Source organism: Myxine glutinosa, chromosome 4 (genome assembly GCF_964187855.1).
Source record: "Myxine glutinosa chromosome 4, kmMyxGlut1.1, whole genome shotgun sequence".
NCBI classification, from domain to species: Eukaryota; Metazoa; Chordata; class Myxini; order Myxiniformes; family Myxinidae; genus Myxine; species Myxine glutinosa.
Window position 1 is genome coordinate 62,504,795 of NC_136264.1, and position 18,470 is coordinate 62,523,264.

Consider the following 18,470-nt stretch of genomic DNA (forward strand, 5'->3'; position numbering starts at 1 on the left):
CAGCAAGTACTGTACATCCTTCGTGTGTGTGTGTGTGTGTGTGTGTGTGTGTGTGTGTGTGTGTGTGTGTGTGTGTGTGTGTGTGTGTGTGTGTGTGTGTGTGTGTGTGTGTGTGTGTGTGTGTGTGTGTGTGTGTGTGTGTGTGTGTGTGTGTGTGTGTGTGTGTGTGTGTGTGTGTGTGTGTGTGTGTGTGTGTGTGTGTGTGTGTGTGTGTGTCTTCACATCATCTGTTTAAGTGAACGTGGGTATTGATGGGTTTCTTCCAATCCTCACGATTTTCCATAAGAATTGGTAGCTGGTCCCTACTTTAAAATCCAAGGGTTCACCACGAGCGAAGGTCGATGTTAAATATCAGATGTAGGGGAAAGATGACCCTGTGCGACCCACACGTGATTTGAAAGCCAAGATGGAGAGACTGCATCCTCTGAAACGATCTAATTGGGATTCCAAGCACCCAACGAGCTTTGCTTTGTGGGACAATGCAATCGATACTGTCCCCTATTACAACATGATGTCTCATACAGACCCAGCTATCACCCCTCCTCCTTTTATGTACAATTCTTCCTTCATTTTGTGGAGGATTTGATCTTGCACCTTAGATAAGCGCATCTCAACAAACACACAAATCCATCACATAAGTGACGGCATTACATCAAGCAGAGCCTGGGGCCTCAAAAGGACATTTGTGTGGTGGTGGTGGTGGTGGACCTTGGACTTGGACAGGCAAACGGACTCACCACTATCCTCCGGTGATGCCCACATAGACAGACATGCCTGAGCTACGATCTCTGTCATTACAATCTGAAGTTGCTGGGGATTCCATCAAATGATGTCACTGGTACGGGAGCACTTCCGGGTCAGCGTTTATAAATTGCACACTCAGTTGAATCCAGGCTTCATAAACACAAGTCCAGAACTTTGATTTTTTTTTACCTCTTTAAAATCGAGTTTAGACTTTTCACAAAAACAGGTTTGGTTATGCTGTAGTCGTGTAGTGTAATGTCTCAAAGCCCAGTAAGAGTCAATAATCTGCCTTTAGTACAGCTATTGATGACAATAGATGATATTTTTAGGCCATGTGGTCTTCCAAGAATTCGTACACAATACACAAACTATTTTATGGGGCCATTAAACAAAATATGCTTAGAAATCAAGTTTTGTGACCGGTAGGGAATTTAATTATGATTAACGTTTCTTAATGAAAATTATGCGATTCACTGAATACCAATCCGAACTTCCCACAAGTGATATTCCATACCAGACGTGATATAATTAACTTTTAATCTATATGCACTGAATAGGCATTGTGACACGCACAGACACGCACAGACACGCACAGACACGCACAGACACGCACAGACACGCACAGACACGCGCGCACGGCACACAAACGCATACAGAGACGATTGCCCCCTGAAACTCCGGATTCATTCTCGTCCATTATTGCCAACTGATTGTTCTGAAACCCGATACAGCCTTTCTACTCGATAGTCCACAGGATCACTCGGTCTTAGACTTTTTTTAAATTTCAGATCAGGGAGCTCCTAGGGGGGTTCCCCAAATCAACAGAGGTCTGAGCTACAACTACAACCTTTTCTTTCCTGAAAATTCTATTATGGGTGAGCAGAGAGGCTCCTTTAGAAAATAACTTGGAGAAACACATCACTGCCTTCGAAATGTCTATCCGTATCTGTAACCCCAAATGATCTAATCACAATGTCTTAATATTAAACACATTTATTTATTTAGCACAGCGTCGTCTGAGATAATGCAGTCCTATATTTATTTCATAGCTTAGTTGGCCGGAGCCTGCCACTGTCGTCACACAGCGAAGCGCGTCTACTATATAAGAGAGATGTCTGTCTGTCTGTGTGTGTGTCTGTGTGTTGCCATTTCTCTCAGAGATGGCTGAACGGATCTTCGTCAAACTTTCAGAGATTCATCAGTGAGTGCCTGGGAGTGTTTTAGACAAAAAAAAAAGTTGAAAAAAAAAGATGGTTTTTTTGGAGTTAAAAAAAAAAAATTGCTCGGTAGTGCCTAAGCTTTTTAAAATTAATGACAGTTATATACAAGTGCACATTCGCATAAATAAATACAAAACAATCACCAGACATTTGAATACAAATAAATCAAACGATTCCGGAAGTTCACGGATTTCACGTGAACTCTTTAGCTCTTTCACGAGCCTCGATTCAGTATACAAAAAAAAAAAGAAAAAAAAAAAGTGTACGAAGTTGGTAGTACGGCTTCTTCTTCTTCCTGATCGGCATCACACTTAACTCAGAAACGCGATGAACGCCACATTCATCCCATTCACCCACCAGCATATATATGAACCCCCTTCCTCTCCTGCCTCCCCTCTTGCCCCTCCCATTCCCCCCCCTCCCCTCCCCTTCCCCTCCCTCCCCTCCCCTTCCCCCCCTTCCCCCCCTCCCCTCCCCTTCCCCCCCCTCCCCTCCCCTTCCCCCCTCTCATCCCCTTCCCCCTCCCCCTCCCCCTTCCCCCCTGCCCCCTCTACCCCCTGCCCTCTCTCCCCCTCCCCTCCCCTTCCTCCTCTCCCCCCTCCCCTTCCCCCCTTCTCCCCCTCTCCTCCCCTTCTCCCCCTGCCCCCCCTCCCCTCCCCTTCTCCCCCTCCCCTCCCCTTCTCCCCCTCTCCTCCCCTTCTCCCCCTCCCCTTCCTCCCCTTCTCCCCCCTTCCCCCCATCCCCTCCCCTTCCTCCGTCGCCCGCCCCTCCTCCCCATCCAATAGAAAAAGTCTTTATTTTAAAATTAACCACGACGTCCGTTAACTGGAAATATCGTTTATCCGGAACTCCCTTGCTCCTAACCATTTCAGATAAGAGGTTCTACTGTACCTATACAAAATATTGGTAAAGAGATGGAATTTCTCTGATCACTTAGATGCTCACCGGGTAAACTCCCAAATCCCTGAAATCCAACAACTTAAGACAAAAGGTCTGTTTTGAGATTCCTGTAACTCAAATGGCAAATTTTATGCTGTTCTTGAGAGCGCATTCTGACAAATTCACTCGGGGAGAGTTTGAGTCCTCCAAAATGGCAATAAAACAGATCATGTTTGCAAGTCGAAAGCTTTTTCAGAATGGTGCCATGTTTTTATGGGACACATATCATAACCCTGTAAACCTGTAAAGCATTTGGAGTGTAGTGCTGAATTATTTATTTATTTTTAGAAGTCTTCTTTTCATCAATATATGAGATGGTCACTTGGAGAACTTTTGGAAAGTTAGGTGGGTTGGCATGGAATGACTGTTCGACCAAGTCCGGATTTGGATCATCCATATATTTTGCTCCCAAAAATGGCAGAACTCCGAACCACCCCCACCTTGTTTCTTATATATTTATTTTGCCCCCCTCTTCCCAATAACTTCCCAACTCCTAGTGCTTCCCAATTACATAGATTCCCTCCGTTTTTTCCAAACCATTCGTTTTTGATATTTGAGCAATCCAGGGAATTAGGCGCACACAATTTTATTCCCATGTACCTGCTTGCGCACAGCCACCTTGTGCTGCCCTGCCTGCTATTAAGCTTCAGGCAATGTCAAGGCTACGGGTGAGATGTGCTGAACTGCCGGGCCTGATGTGGGTGGGTGGGTGGGATGGTCGTGTGGCTGTTAGGGGAGTGGCGGGGTGTGTTTGGGGACGGGAGCGGGATCGGGTGCTAAGACGGGGAGGGAGAGGAGAAGAGGTCGTGAGCCGTCATGTCGACCGAAAACGAGGGCTTCGTGGTACGCGTACGAGGACTCCCTTGGACCTGCACTCACGATGAAGTGATCGAGTTTTTCTCAGGTACTTCTTATTGCTACTCTGGCGATTGAAACTTTTTTTTACTGGTTTCTGCATTTGCACGTTTTGATCTTCTTTTCCTGAGCAATTATGCCATTCTGCTGGTGTTTTTGCAGGAAGCAAGATTGTGAAAGGGACCTCCGGAATCAGGTTCACATTCACTCGTGATGGTAAGCCAACTGGTGAAGCTTTCATTCAGTTTGAATCCGAGGAGGATCTTAAGAAGGCTTTGGACAAGCATCGTAAGACCATGGGTCATCGTTATGTGGAGGGTAAGGTTTACTCCTCCCCTTCCCCCCTTTCACCAATCTCTGCAACCCCAAACATTTTCTAAGGCTCTTGGAAGAGATTGTAAAAATATTATTTGTAGAACAATCATATTGGAAGATATGTTTCGTACCACATGCACGTGAAGCAAAAAGCGGAATTAAGCAATTGGTTCACTTTGTCTGTCTATGATCGAGAAACAACTCTATTTAAATTGAATGTTGTATGTTGAGCTCAAATCGGAACATGAATCGGAAAATGAACTTGTAGTTTAGCAGTACTTTGGCTCTGAATTAGTTCCGATCGTACCTGTCCAGAGTGAGTTTTTTTTTTTTAACGGCGTACACCATAGGGCAAAGCAGTCGAGAACAGTGTATGTATGCATCTCTCTCACAAACGTACACCAATCAGAGCTGAGGATCTGGTCACATGACAGGGGTGATGCGATATCATTACGGCATACGATGGCTGACTCCAAACTCCGCCATTTTGATTTCTATTCTGTTTTAGCCGAACATATCGTCGAACCTGTCATATATCACAATCGCCAAGCTCTACAGTAACGTTTTTCATTCAGTGTAAAACACAAACAAGCCGATTGTTAAAATGACCACCAAATATCGAAAGCATCGGCGTTACGGCTCCTCCAGCGACAGTGTGAATAGACCTTAGGCTTCATGCCTTAATGCCTCACCTTCAGGCCGCTTCAGACAAATTAGCCCAGGTTTCTTATTACAGTAGTATCATTTTTGTAATAATAACCTCAATAATAATATCGTAAATGTAATTGTAACACTGCAATCCATTTGTCGTGGCTGCAAAGTTACTGGATTGAAGTGGTGTGTGGTTCATGGATGACTCGATGAGAAGTGGTGTACTAATTATCGCGGGAGTAAGGAATTAGCCTCGGTTTATTCGTACAGTCTTCTTTGACGAAATCACAGACGTCTACTTTAACGAACTCAGCCATCAACTGTAAAAGTTTAATGAAAACCTTGATACACCAGTTGTTATTTCACAATGTTGTCGTGTGTACATTCCAAAAATGTTTTCATTGCATTGTGCAATGCTGTACGTGAACGTTGGGCCCTCTTGAAACGTGGCAACCAGGAAGAAGGGGGCTTTGTTAATATAACCATAAAATTATTGGTGCATTTTAACTTTTCATCAGTGAATAAATGTACAAAAATATCTACAAAGACTTACAGGAAAACTGATGTTTTGGCACATTTCCTCAACGCTCTAAGTTGTATCCCATCATCCGAGTCCTGTTCAGTCTTTTATCGAGAGTTTCTGAGTCGCTGCTGTTTTGACCCTCATTGCAGATGCAAAGCTCAGTTACGTGGTAATTCTACATTTCTGGAGGAGCAGTGCTGACTCTAAAATCCATGGAAATGTATTACAACACTACAGGAGGGGCCGTCCAGGGGGGGCGGGGGGGTGGGGGGAGGGGGCGGGGAGGGGGGAGGAGAAATCAATGCACTACATTCGAGTTATTTTGAACGACGAATGAAGAAAAGGCCTACTTTTTCATGCTTGAATGCCGAACCTCTTTATTACTATTTTTTCACTTACGGATATCGCACCATGTTCTGCCATTGCTTCTCTTTTGAATGCCAAATCCTGTTGTATTTCCAGTGTTCCGTTCTAAGCTGAGTGAGATGCAATGGGCGTTAAACCACAGTGGCCCAAACTACCAGGAGTATAACCAAGAGGGCTGTGTGCGCCTCCGTGGACTTCCATTTGGATGCACCAAGGAAGACATACTTAACTTTTTTGTCGGTAGGTATGACGAGGCTGTCTATTTTCAGTGTCATCGTTGTGGCATTCTCTAAAATATATTGTGCATAATAATGTTGTAAATAATTGTTCTACTGTGCTATACAGACAAGATGGCATGATATGCGTCCTCATTGTCGCAATAGCTCTCAAAGTTATCATGCAAGTTGCGTTGGAATGTTGGCAACAAGAAGGATCATTGTGCGAGTGCGTGTTTTAGTTTGTTTTATTAATCCCCTTCCGGTGTACACCGGAGAGGACTATAGGTTTGCACTCCGTCCCTCCGTCTGTCCGTCTGTCAGTCAGTCCGTCACGCAAAGAACAGTTTTCCGGACCTTTTTTCTAAACTCTTAATGCTAATGATTTCAAACTTGGTACATGGTTTCCTCATGATAAGTTACAGATCAAGTTCGAACTTCACGACGTTTCTATCATTTGTGACAAAGTTATGGCACTTTGAACTTTGGTAATTTCCCCAACAGTTTTCCGGACGACAGACTGCCGGTAGGGGACATGTATTGCAGCGCAATACTCAGAATGCTTGTTGTTCATGTCGTGTTATCGTACTTAAATGTAACCCATGTTGTGTGCAAGCCACGGTTGAGTACACATGCATTTTGGCCTATCCATATTTATCTCGCCAAGGCCTGCTGTTGGCTTAGCGGCTAGGGTGCCGGCTTGGGATCCTAGGATCCTGGGTTCGAATCCCGGTCGATCTCTGAATTAACGCCAGGGGGGTTGACTCAGCCTGTCATCCTTCTGAGGTCGGCAATTTGAGTACCAGTTCACTGGTAATTCCCTGTGTGTCACAAGAGGCGACCAACAGTGTTGGCGGCAGGAAGGGCATCTGGCCATAAAACATTGCTTCAAAAAGGGGACCACGGTGCCCGAAAAAGGCCAACCCCTGTTTTGTGGGGAAAAATGGCCTCCAAAGGTGGTTCATTTCATATTTATCGTGTCAAGCATGTTATCTTACTATAATTCACCAAATGTCCGTCCATCCGTTCGAAGGTACCGCAAAAACGGCTCAACCGATCGCAACGATATTTTGGGACCCCTGGGAGTAAAATAGGCTATATTGTTTTTCCAAGTTTTCCAGTTTTTCCAAACACGATGGAATAATATTTACCGATATGAACAGTGATGTGGCTTTTGTTGAAATTCTACAAATACTGTTTATTCTACGTACCAGAAGAGAGTAGATCGACTCCTGACGAACTCTTCCTATATAAACGTGCGGCTCCAAAGTAACATGGCAGCGTGTGCAAAGCGACTGAGAAACAGGTGTAGCGGCCGCTTCCGTGTTACAGATTCGTCGCGCACTCTTCACACATAAACGTGCGACTGAGAAAGACGTGCAACGGCCGCTTCCGTTTTGCAGGATTCAATCTTTTTTCAAAATGGGCCCCATGTCCTGTTTCGATTTTGATGATTTGCGTGTGATATGATTCAACGGATGTTTATATGAATCGTTTAAAATAAAAAAAGCCTTCAATTTCTGATATTTTGCCTTTTCATTTGGGCCTCCCAATTGAAGCCCCGCCCATAGGGCGGGTACTGTTGCTAGTTTTATAAAAAACACACATCTCTGATTTTGATTCATCAATTATCACAAGAAAGATGTTATGTATTATTTTTGATATGATTTTACTTATTTTTGTGATATTATTTTATTGGACATGAAATATTCCAAAATGTATTCGAGGAAGTGGAAGTGAATAATTTTATTTTTCCAGCACCAACATGCTGATGGAACTTGTTTCACTCGTGATTCGATTTGTACCATGCTTAATCCTGTGTGTGTGTGCGTTCGTGTTCGTGTTCGTGTTCTAGTTCTAGACCAATTACATCCAGATTTGCTACATAGGATCAATATGACCCCAATTGGTGTAGAGGGGTGTTTTCTCATCTTCGCTGGTGGTCTTGGGGGGGGGGGGGGGGCGGGAGCAAATTATTCATGTAAATGTGTATTGTACAGTGCCGTTCTAGGTGGGAGAGGGCATTACAAGTCCCCATCCTTTACAGTACAGTATTCCTGTCCCCATGTTTTCTAGGGGAGTGAGGTGCTTTGAATTATAAGCAGTGTAGGCATGATTTTGCTTCATGCATGGAACGCGGGTTGTTGTTTTTATTATTTTCGGTAGCGAGCTGTCAGCTGCCTATACACCGCCCAAATAAAGGTATGTGTCAGAAGAATGTGTTGCATGCTTGGGACAAGATCACCTGTGGGGTGGGTACTCTGCTAGTGATAAATGACTGAGTTTAAAAGTTGTGATTTGCACGTTACTATAAGCACTATAAATATATCACCAGGAGCTGAACTGTATCCCAGATAAAGCATACAAATATCAGGAAACTATTGGCCGACATCTAAGCCTACACAGTGGGTATAATTTCGTTGAAGTTATCGTGGGAACGGTGATCAGAGGTAACGGGTGTAAAATAGACTAGTTATGTATGTATTTAATAAAAATAGAGTTGTTATGCTTTTTGAAATAAACGGGGGGATATTGTAATCGTGTCCTGTCTGTCTGTTTGTCATTCGGTCTGTCCGTCACGCTATCTCCTCCAAACGGTTGTGCAGAAATTCACCAAACATGGTAGTTATGATCACCACATGGCAAGAAGGTGCTGCACGAGCAGTATCATTTTGGCCCAGCCCCCTGGGGTAGGGTCAAAAGGTCAAATACAAAAACAAAATACAATTACGGACACATTTTAAACCATTTATTTATGAAACTTTGTATATGTAATCAACACCGGGGGATGCATGAAATATGTAACGTTTAAAAAAATATCTATTTCATCCCCGGTTCATGCTCCAGGGGTGGTGACTTGGGGACTCACAGGCGTCAAAACGGGAATTTTTTTTTGAAACTCAAATTTGGTATTGCATCATTCCTGGTGTAACGTTTTGCCATCTTTCAACTTTGGTTTCGGTGGAAAGCGTGGGGATTTGCAATGGCAAATCCTCATCTACGTAAGTTGCTCCCCAAAATAGGTATTTGCTTTCTTCTCAGAAACTACACATGCAATTTCGATGAAATTTCACCACAACCTTAATCACCCATGATGTACCAATGTTTGTTCAAGGAATTAGAAAAATTGGGGTCTGAGGAGGTATATGGGGTTGGGGGAGGTGAGGGGGTTGCCCCCCAAAATAGATTTTTTTTTTTTTTTTTGGTTTAACACATTATGATTATGTTTGTATGATTCTACATGCTGCCGTGTCTTCGAGCAACCATTGAAATTGGTTTAAATTACCTTTAGTCAGTGCAGTATACTGTTTGTTCTACCAGGTGAGCGCCGGAGTATTGCCCTGTGTTTTATGCCTCTGTTGACGAAGTAGCCGGAGGCATTATGTTTTCAGGTTGTCCGTCCGGCTGTCCGTCCGTCCATGATAGATTTTCGTTTCCGTGATAACTTGAGAACGGCTGAAGGGATCTTAGTCAAACTTGGTGCAGGTATGTTTAATGAGGTAAAGATGAACTGATTAGATGTTGGGGTCACGAGGTCAAAGGCCAAAGTTGAGAGGTTACGTTAGGTAAAAATCCTGTTATTGCGATAACTTGTGAACCAGTGATGGGATTCTGACCAAATGTGATACACATGTAGAATGATGTAAAGATGACCTGGTTAGATTTTGTGGTCAAGAGGTCAAAGGTCAAAGTCTGTAATAGGTCTATAACTTGAAATGGCTAAAGGGATCTAATTCAAACTTGGTACAGGCATGTATAATCATGTAAAGATGACCTGATTAGATTTTGGGGTCAAGAGGTCAAAGGTCAGAGGTCATATCAGGTAAAAATGTGATAACTTGAGAACAGCTGAATGAATTTAAATCAAACTAGGTACAAGTATTATAATGATGTAATAATGTGGGCGGAGGCATATCGGTCGAAGTCGTGTCGTCGAAGAGTATCGTTCTAGTTTTTTATTATTGTTGTTATTATTTTTTTTTTTTTAAGTTGGTGTGTCTTGGACTGTCTTGAGTATCCTGTTTATATAACGTTTTGATTGCACCTTGTAAATGGTCCACTTGAAATTTTTTTGGGTGTTTGAAAATCCACTTGAAAAAATTTGGTGATCTCATGGATGAAAATGAATAAATGTGAAATGAAACTATGTTAGTGCAAATATAAAGCCTTGCCAGGTGTATTTGAGCACTGGAGTGTATGCACATGCCGTTTTTTGTTGTTTTTGATGCTTTACAGGGTATGAGATTGTGCCAGACGGCATTGTGCTGCCCCTCGACTATCAAGGACGAAGCACGGGAGAGGCATTTGTGCAGTTTGTGACGCAAGAAACTGCTGAAGCTGCCTTAACAAAGGACAAGCACAAGATGGGACACAGGTCAGGAGGTTGGCTTTTTGTGTGATAAGTCTTGGTGGTTTTTTAATTGTTATTATTTATTTTTGCACACAAAAACCCAGGCTCATGGAAGAGTGAAATGACAGATAACAGCACGTTCACATACTTACAGGGGTTCAAATAGGAACAGGGAGACAAAGACTTTGTGCACAAATGGTTTATTCACGGAAAGGAAAGGGCTGTGTGTGGGCGAAAGCATGAGATGACAATGGGTGGCGATTTTGATAGACTGCAGGGAGGAGCACGAGACAACAGACAAATTTGCACAGACTAACTATCAGGGACAGCAACCTGCCTTCTCGCAAGAGGATCGAGCTGCCATGTTCACAGCATCTGATATCGATCCCATTTGGCAATACCTTTACAACACCTATTTTCTCTCATGCACAGGTTTATCCCACTGGTCTGTGGCTCTCCAATCTATCCTTTCAACTCTGGTAGACCAAAAACTGTGGTAAGGCTGCTGTGGTTAAACAGCTTGCTTTCTCAACATGGAAAGCTAACCCGATTTGGGGCAACTTTAGGTCACTCCATAAAGCTTGCACCAGGCGTGTGTCCCATCATTTGGCAAACAGAAGACGTCATCTTGCAAATCTCAAGGCTGATTCTCCAACCGGTCTCCTTCCTCAGTCATGGTGGCTTGTTAAGTCCGTTTCTGGTTTATGCTCTTCTTCCACCCGCCTTCCAAACCACTCCAAACGGTATTACTGCAGACTCGTTTGAGCTAAGGAAGAATATCTCAACTTGTAGTTAGCCTCAAGATCTCGTGTCCCCACACATCCTGCTCTGTCTTCATGTTTTTCTTTTGTAAGGGAATTTGTGTCCTCGATTGAAAAAGGTAGAAAAGGAAAGTTAGGAAAGTTAGAAACGTTGTGTCTAACCTCAGCCCTGCTTTGGTGACTGGCCCAGATGGCATCAGTGCTCATGTTTTCAAATCCTGTTTTCTTCTCTCCTCTCCCTTCCCGTGGAGAGGCTGGACTGTGCCAGGGTAGTGTTTTGGGCCCAGTTTTGTTCCTCATCTACGTAAATGACTTCTCCAATTTTCTGGAGTATCCTCTTGCTTTATGTGTCCCACTGACAGGCAGACAGCAGCTGTATCACTGTGTTTATTTCGAAATCATTAAGTGCTGGTCTGATAAATGGAACGGCCTTCCTTCAGTCCTGGCAGATCTTACACTCTCACCCTGTTGCTCCAGAAGGATCAGCAAACGAACCCACATGTCTTTTTCCATGGTTAGCCACTGGACATGTTTGGTCTCCAACTTCTCGGCTTCACTTTCATGTATGATCTCTCCTGGGCAGACCACATTAGCTTGGTGAGTGATTGTGGAGTGAATGGTGGAGTAACCTGAGTGGTAGAGTTATCTTGTGTCCCAACTTTTTAAATATAGCTGTGTATTTTCGCAATTTACCGCTTCACACAAAATGTGTATTATTATGTGTAATGTGTATTACCGCTTTGTCGTGGGGACCGCAAGGCTAACCCCCGTTCTAGCAGGGAAAATGGCCTTAAAATGGCTGTTGTGTTGTTGTTTTATTACCACTTTACACAAAAAGGTGCAAAAACAGATCCTTGCAATTAGAGACCAATCAGCCTGCTCCCAACAATCAGCAAGGTCATGGAACCCATCATCACTTCTGATCTCAAATCCTTCCTCTTCTCCAATGGCTTGCTCTTGGATCATCAATTTGGATTCAGACCAGGTCATTCTACTCTGGACATGCTGCTTCTGCTGTCTCAACAATGGATGGAGGTCCTCAATGCCAAACACGAAATCAGAGCTGTCTCCCTTGACATATCACGTGCCTTCGATATGGTCTGGCACCCCGCTCTGCTCACCAAACTCTCCTCCTATGGTATCCATGGAAATATCCATGCATGGCTTGCGGACTTCCTCTCTGTTCATAGTCAACGTGTGGCTCTGAATGGATTTCTCTCATCTCCCCTTCCTGTTCAGGCTGCAGTTCCCCAAGGCAGTGTTCTGGGCCCTGTGCTTTTTCTGGTCTTCATCAATGATCTGCCTGCGGTGAGTGAGTGGAAACGCCCTCGGAGTTAGCTTCATCACGGGAGATTCCAACGATTCCGAAAGCTTTGGTTTCAACAGCGTGAAGCCGAGCTAGTTGTGAGGCAGGAGCACTGGCCCAGAGGGGAGAACAGTATTCCATTGATCCCTGGTGTTGGGCTAGCGGCTAGGGTGCCGGCTTAGGATCCTAGGATCCTGGGTTCGAATCCCAGTAGATCGCTGAATTTACGCCAGGGGGGTTGACTCAGCCTGTCATCCTTCCGAGGTCGGCTAATTGAGTACCAGTTCACTGGTAATTCCCTGGTTGTCGTTAAAGGCGGCAAAAAGGGTTGGCGTCAGGAAGGGCATCCGGCCGTAAAACATTGCTTCAAAAAGGGGACCAAAAAACAACAACAACCACGGTTCCCGAAAAAGGCCAACCCCCGCTTTGCGGGGAAAAATGGCCTCTAAAGGTGGTTATTTAAAAAATATATATATCAATGATCTCTCCGACACTGGAAAATCCTCTCTATATCTTTGCTGATGACTCCACTCTCTACCACTCTATACCTCATCCCTCAGATCGGCAGTCTGCAGCCTCCTCACTCACTGCAGACCTGGACAAAATCACAGACTGGTCAAACAAGTGGAACATGTCTTTCAATGCTGAGAAATCTCACACTCTTACTATGTCTCTCCGAAAAGACTGTCTGGACAACCCTCCCATCTACTTTCTGAACAATCCTCTCCAAGAAGTTCTGTCACTCAAGCTTTTGGGTCTCACTATCTGCCATGATCTTTCCTGGGAAAACCACATTTCCAACCTGGCCTCCAAAGCCAGTCACCGACTGGGCATCCTCCGTCATGCGAAGTCCTTTCTGGGCACACCTGAGCTCCTCACCACATACAAGGCTTTCATCCTCAGTTCAATGGAATACTGTTCTCCCCTCTGGGCCAGTGCTCCTGCCTCACACCTAGCTCGGCTTCACGCTGTTGAAACCAAAGCTTTCGGAATCGTTGGAATCTCCCGTGATGAAGCTAACTCCGAGGGCGTTTCACTCACTCACCGCAGGCAGGTAGGTGGTCTTTCCGTCTTATACCAACTCCTCTCCGGTCTTGCTCCCCCAGCTCTCTCTGGGCTCTGTCCCCCAAATATTCCTACAGGTGTTGCACAAGATCTGCCAGCAACCCTCTTATGGTTAATCTGCCTAAATCAAGACTCTCTATTCACCTTCACTCTTTCATTCCTCTTTTCTCCCGCCTCTGGAACAAACTCCCTCACTCTCTTCAATCCCACTTCTCCCTCCAGGTCTTTAAAACAGCTGTTCACCACCATCTCTTATCTTCCCCCATCCAAATCCAAAACCTTGATCTTTTCTACCCCCGTTGATTTACCCCAGATCCACTTGTTTGAAATACCGACGTCTTTCGTGGAAGTCCTAGCAGTGTCCATGTTTTATACTTCTCCCACCCCCCACCCCTCCTTCCCATGCCTCCTCCCCCCAAGCCCTCTCCCTCCCACCACAGATCTCCCGACGTCCCTGCCCTCAAATGTTGTGCTTGTGTGCGTCCCTCTTTCTCCTCATCTTCTCCCGCTCCCTTTATCATATGTTTTATGTGTCAGTTTTTTTTTTGTGATTAATGTCAGCTCTTACATGAGCCTCGATCTTGTATACAATTTTTTTTATTTTTATAATCACTCGAGCAGTCGACGTATGAAAGACAAAATATTTTGTAAAACCTTTCACTGCAACTAAATTGGGATTTAAATTTCCAGCTTTCATGAAGATTGATTGTCGTTTAGTATGTGTTTAGTTCATTTTGCTTCTGCCTCTGGCTTTTATATATATATTTTTATTTTAATGTAAAGTGAGATGTCTTTTTGTCCCCCCCCCCCCCCCCCCCTTTTTGGCATGCACAGGTACGTGGAGATTTTCAAGTGCAGCCGTGGAGAGTTTCGTGGAGTATATGACATGTATCGACGGGGAGTCCCTCGCTGGGGACCTTATGACCGTCCAGGGTTTCGTGGAGGGAGTTACTATGCCAACAACTTTAGAGGTAAGGCCTGACTAAAGAATTGGATCATGTTTTCTGTGCATGTGGAGTGTTGAAATGGCTCGCAGAGATGAGAGCATGAAGCTTACATGACCTAGAGAGACGTACACAGAGAGACGGACAAGCAGACAGAGAAACAGAAACATCTTCTCGCCCCTTACCTAGAGTGGCTGTATGCCTTGTCTGGGGTGATATCCATAAAAAATCTGAGAACATTTGGTCTTTTGGCGAGTCCTGGAGAATAGTCCCAAGAGCATTTGGTCAAAAATGGCTTTGAACAACTGTCTGAATCGGTTGTACATGTGATGAGTGGGTACGCACACTCACATACTTTGCACGCCCATTTTCTAATCCAATCAGCACTCACCAAAATTTTGCCTCTTTATTCGTATATCTTTATAGTTCTTTTAAAATGTTATTAAAACTATACACAGTTAAGGAAACTATAATTACAGCATCTTTCACAACTTTGTCGTGGACACAGACATTCTCTGAGGAAGTATCTAATAAAATTAATAAAAGTTCTGGTCTAATATTGGCAAATGTCAGTAGAATAAAAGTGGTGTTGCATGTGAGAGAGACTTTGGACGATGACCAGGAAGAATAATCGGTGGTTATGTGTGCCCAGAACCTTGGCGTTACATGGAAACTGGCCGTCGGGCCTCAGGCCGCAACTCGGCAGCTTGGCTCAATGGTGAGTACAGGTTCTTCTTCACTTCTTTAAAAGCATTTGGCTTGGGATTCTTGTAAAAGAAAGGGTGAGGGGTGGGGGTGCAAAGAATAAATGATCCTTATTTTGTTTAAATTTTTTTTTTTTTTTTTTACATATCTGGACCAGCAATACATATTGTAATGTAAAAGGATTTACTATTCCATGTGCCTCGCTGGTGCAGATTTTTTTTTTTTTTAAGGAAAAATAATTGGGTGTTTTGATGCATCGCAATGCAAAAATAAATTTTGATGCAAAAATAAATAATTGATGCAGGTTTGGATTATTCATTGTCAAATTAAAACAGTAAAAGTTTATAATTGAAAGAAGTTGGACTTCCTTGTCGGTTGAGCCGATGTTTCGGCGGGAATCCAATCGCCGTGGTCACGGCAGACTTTTTCAACATATTTCAACATCCAGCTATTTGATCTTCATTTCAACAATATTGATCGATAAAGGTGATATAATATAACAAATATCATGAAACATTTACATTTTGTAGTCCATTGTATAATTTAAATAAGCATAAATGCAAATTTCGCAATGGTGTACTTACTTTTTCACGTGACTGTATATAGGCATGAGTGTGCACACACGCACACACACACACACACACACACACACACACACACACACACACACACACACTCACTCACTCACACACTCACACACTCTTCATTACCTGGCCGACGATGTTGGTTCATACGGGCCTCAAGAGTTTGCCAAGTTTCCCCATGTCAATCTCAGTTCACGATGGGTCGCCATCTTCCTGGAATTGCTACCTTTACATGGAATTATATTTATATATCATACACATGAATACAATGAATTGAAATATGGTTCTTTGGGACAGCAAAATCTCAGCTGGCTGCTTTCTTACTGTTGATTGCAAGAACGAGTGCTATTTGGGTTAAATTGTTCCATGTTTTCTCCAACAGCCATGGGATATCGAAGTTATACTGGAGGGAACACATACCAAAGCACAACAGGACATTGTGTGCACATGAGAGGGATTCCTTTTCGTGCTACGGAACAGGAGATAATTGAGGTGGGTTTTGGCACATCATGGAGAGATCACTGTAAACTTGCTTTTTAAACACCAATCTAATGATGCCCCAATCTTTTGAAAATGATGATTGATCATTAGTACTTTTTATTTATTTATTAATACCTGTTATGTGAATTTAATTTTTATTTACTTTTCTTACATATGTGTTTTTCAATTGTATTTTCATTTCAACCATGATCTCTGCCATTACATTACTTTATTAACTGTGAATCTTTCCCAATAATTTGTACATGGCACAAAAGCTGTTTTTACCCTGAAAGTCACTTTAGCTATCACATTTTCCAACAAATTATCTAACATTCCACTCTTAAAGTTCTCCAAAGTCTTAATGACCATGTTTAAGATGACGTATTCTTAAACATGAATGATGGATAATTTGGTGCTGGTGTGTAGCGATGGCTGCTGCACATGCACACCACAAGCACACAAATACCTGCTAGATACAAGATTAAAGTCTTGATGTCTATCCCAAGTTGAGTAATGTGTGTAGATTGATGGTCTTTTTGCAGTGAAAGGTCTGATGATGGAGAACCTCGATAAGAAAGTGTGGATAAGTTTAACTAATGTTTTTTTGTTGTTTGTGTTGTAGTCTGTAATATTGTTTTTACACACTTTTAGTTTTCATCTGAACTTTGTTTGTTTGTCCCGTTTCAAATCTTTGAGTCGTTCGTTTTCTCGGTTCCATACATCCTAGAGCTGAAATTTGGCCCACGGTCCTCTTTTCTCGTACATTTTCATCTATCAAAATTTAATAAAAATTTTTTTAAAAAGGTTTGAAAAAAAAAAAAATCAGTGTGCAGCCCTAAAACATGTTTTTTTCATTTACTTGTTCTTGCCAAGTTTTCGTTTAGTTAATTTTGGTCTTGCGTGAATGTTTAGAGCATGGAGTCTGCTCTCCAGTTCTAAAATGATAGAACACTATATGTGCATCTACACATCATGTAAAGGATTTAACATTGTATGTATTGTCATCACATCTTTGTATAAATCAATGGTAACATATTTTTGATAAATGAATGAAACTTTAGGTCAATCAACTCAAGGAAAGTTATTTATTTTTATATATTTTATTTTTTGCATAATTGCATATACAGTGAAACCTTGACTTACGAGTTTAATTCGTTCTGTGACCGAGCTCGTAACTCAATTTGCTCGTTTCTCAAATTAAATTTCCCCATTAAAATGCATTGAAATGCTATTAATCCGTTCCAGCCCGCCAAAAACCACACCAATTTTTTTTTTAATATACAGTATATATAAAAATATCTCGCGCTTTATATTTCACCTGTATGCAGCATACAAGTTGGCAGGATGGCCTGGACTGGAGGTACGCACACTTGACTCTAAACTGTCCAGCCTGGGTTTGAATCCCGACCCAGCTATAACCTGTCATGGGTGAATCACAGGCAGGGTGATTCATCAATGTGTGTACCGCTAAACTGGGCGCCCCGTTTGCGTCCCATTAGTTGTTGGATGTTAAGGATCTCACCGTGTTTTCCACAAAGAGAAGGCGAGCTATCGCCGGCACTCTGAACAAGTTGTGGCCTGGCATGCTCTTCTCCTCTGCCGTTATATACGTCCTCCTCGGCATCCTGCGAGCTGCTTCTCCGTCAACCACACAAACAACAACTTCTCCATCTCTTCATGGATAGAGGTCCGGAGCTTTGAAATAATCGTAACGCCCTTGGCTGGCGTTATAGCCTTTATCGACTCCATCTGCTTCAAAATCGTACATATCGTAGAAGTACTACGATCGTACTGCCTCACCAAGTCGACAACACGCACACCTCGCTCATGTTTTTCGACGATTGCGTGTTTTATATCCAAGCACATCATCCTCTTCTTCTTCTCAGTACTGCCCTTGGCACTCAATTTCTTAGGACCCATGGTTAAAACTAAGAAATTTTCCAAAATAACCAAAATGCGAAAACAAAGCAGCAGCTATATACGGCAGAGATGCTTGCACGGCAAGATAACCACGTGACCGGAACCCACCTGGTGGCGGGTGGCGTAAGCTCCAAAATAACCAAAATGCGAAAACAAAGCAGCAGCGATATCCGGCAGAGATGCTTGCACGGCAAGATAACCACGTGACCGGAACCCACCTGGTGGCGGGTGGCGTAAGCTCCAAAATAACCAAAATGCGAAAACAAAGCAGCAGCGATATACGGCAGAGATGCTTGCACGGCAAGATAACCACGTGACCGGAACCCACCTGGTGGCGGGTGGCGTAAGCTCCAAAATAACCAAAATGCGAAAACAAAGCAGCAGCGATATCCGGCAGAGATGCTTGCACGGCAAGATAACCACGTGACCGGAACCCACCTGGTGGCGGGTGGCGTAAGCTCCAAAATAACCAAAATGCGAAAACAAAGCAGCAGCGATATACGGCAGAGATGCTTGCACGGCAAGA

General features: G+C 43.4%; 1 protein-coding gene across 1 annotated transcript in view; it reads left to right on the plus strand.

Annotated features, from left to right (window-relative positions):
- LOC137424693 (heterogeneous nuclear ribonucleoprotein H2-like) overlaps positions 1-18,470 on the plus strand; it is a 34,961-nt gene that overhangs the window by 4,788 nt on the left and 11,703 nt on the right. Inside the window, exons 2-8 of the mRNA XM_068112413.2 lie at positions 3,637-3,807; positions 3,921-4,076; positions 5,710-5,853; positions 10,065-10,203; positions 14,146-14,282; positions 14,908-14,973; positions 15,927-16,036. Coding sequence (XP_067968514.1) covers positions 3,720-3,807; positions 3,921-4,076; positions 5,710-5,853; positions 10,065-10,203; positions 14,146-14,282; positions 14,908-14,973; positions 15,927-16,036 — 840 coding nt within the window. The 5' untranslated portion in view covers positions 3,637-3,719. The remainder of the gene's footprint in view (positions 1-3,636; positions 3,808-3,920; positions 4,077-5,709; positions 5,854-10,064; positions 10,204-14,145; positions 14,283-14,907; positions 14,974-15,926; positions 16,037-18,470) is intronic.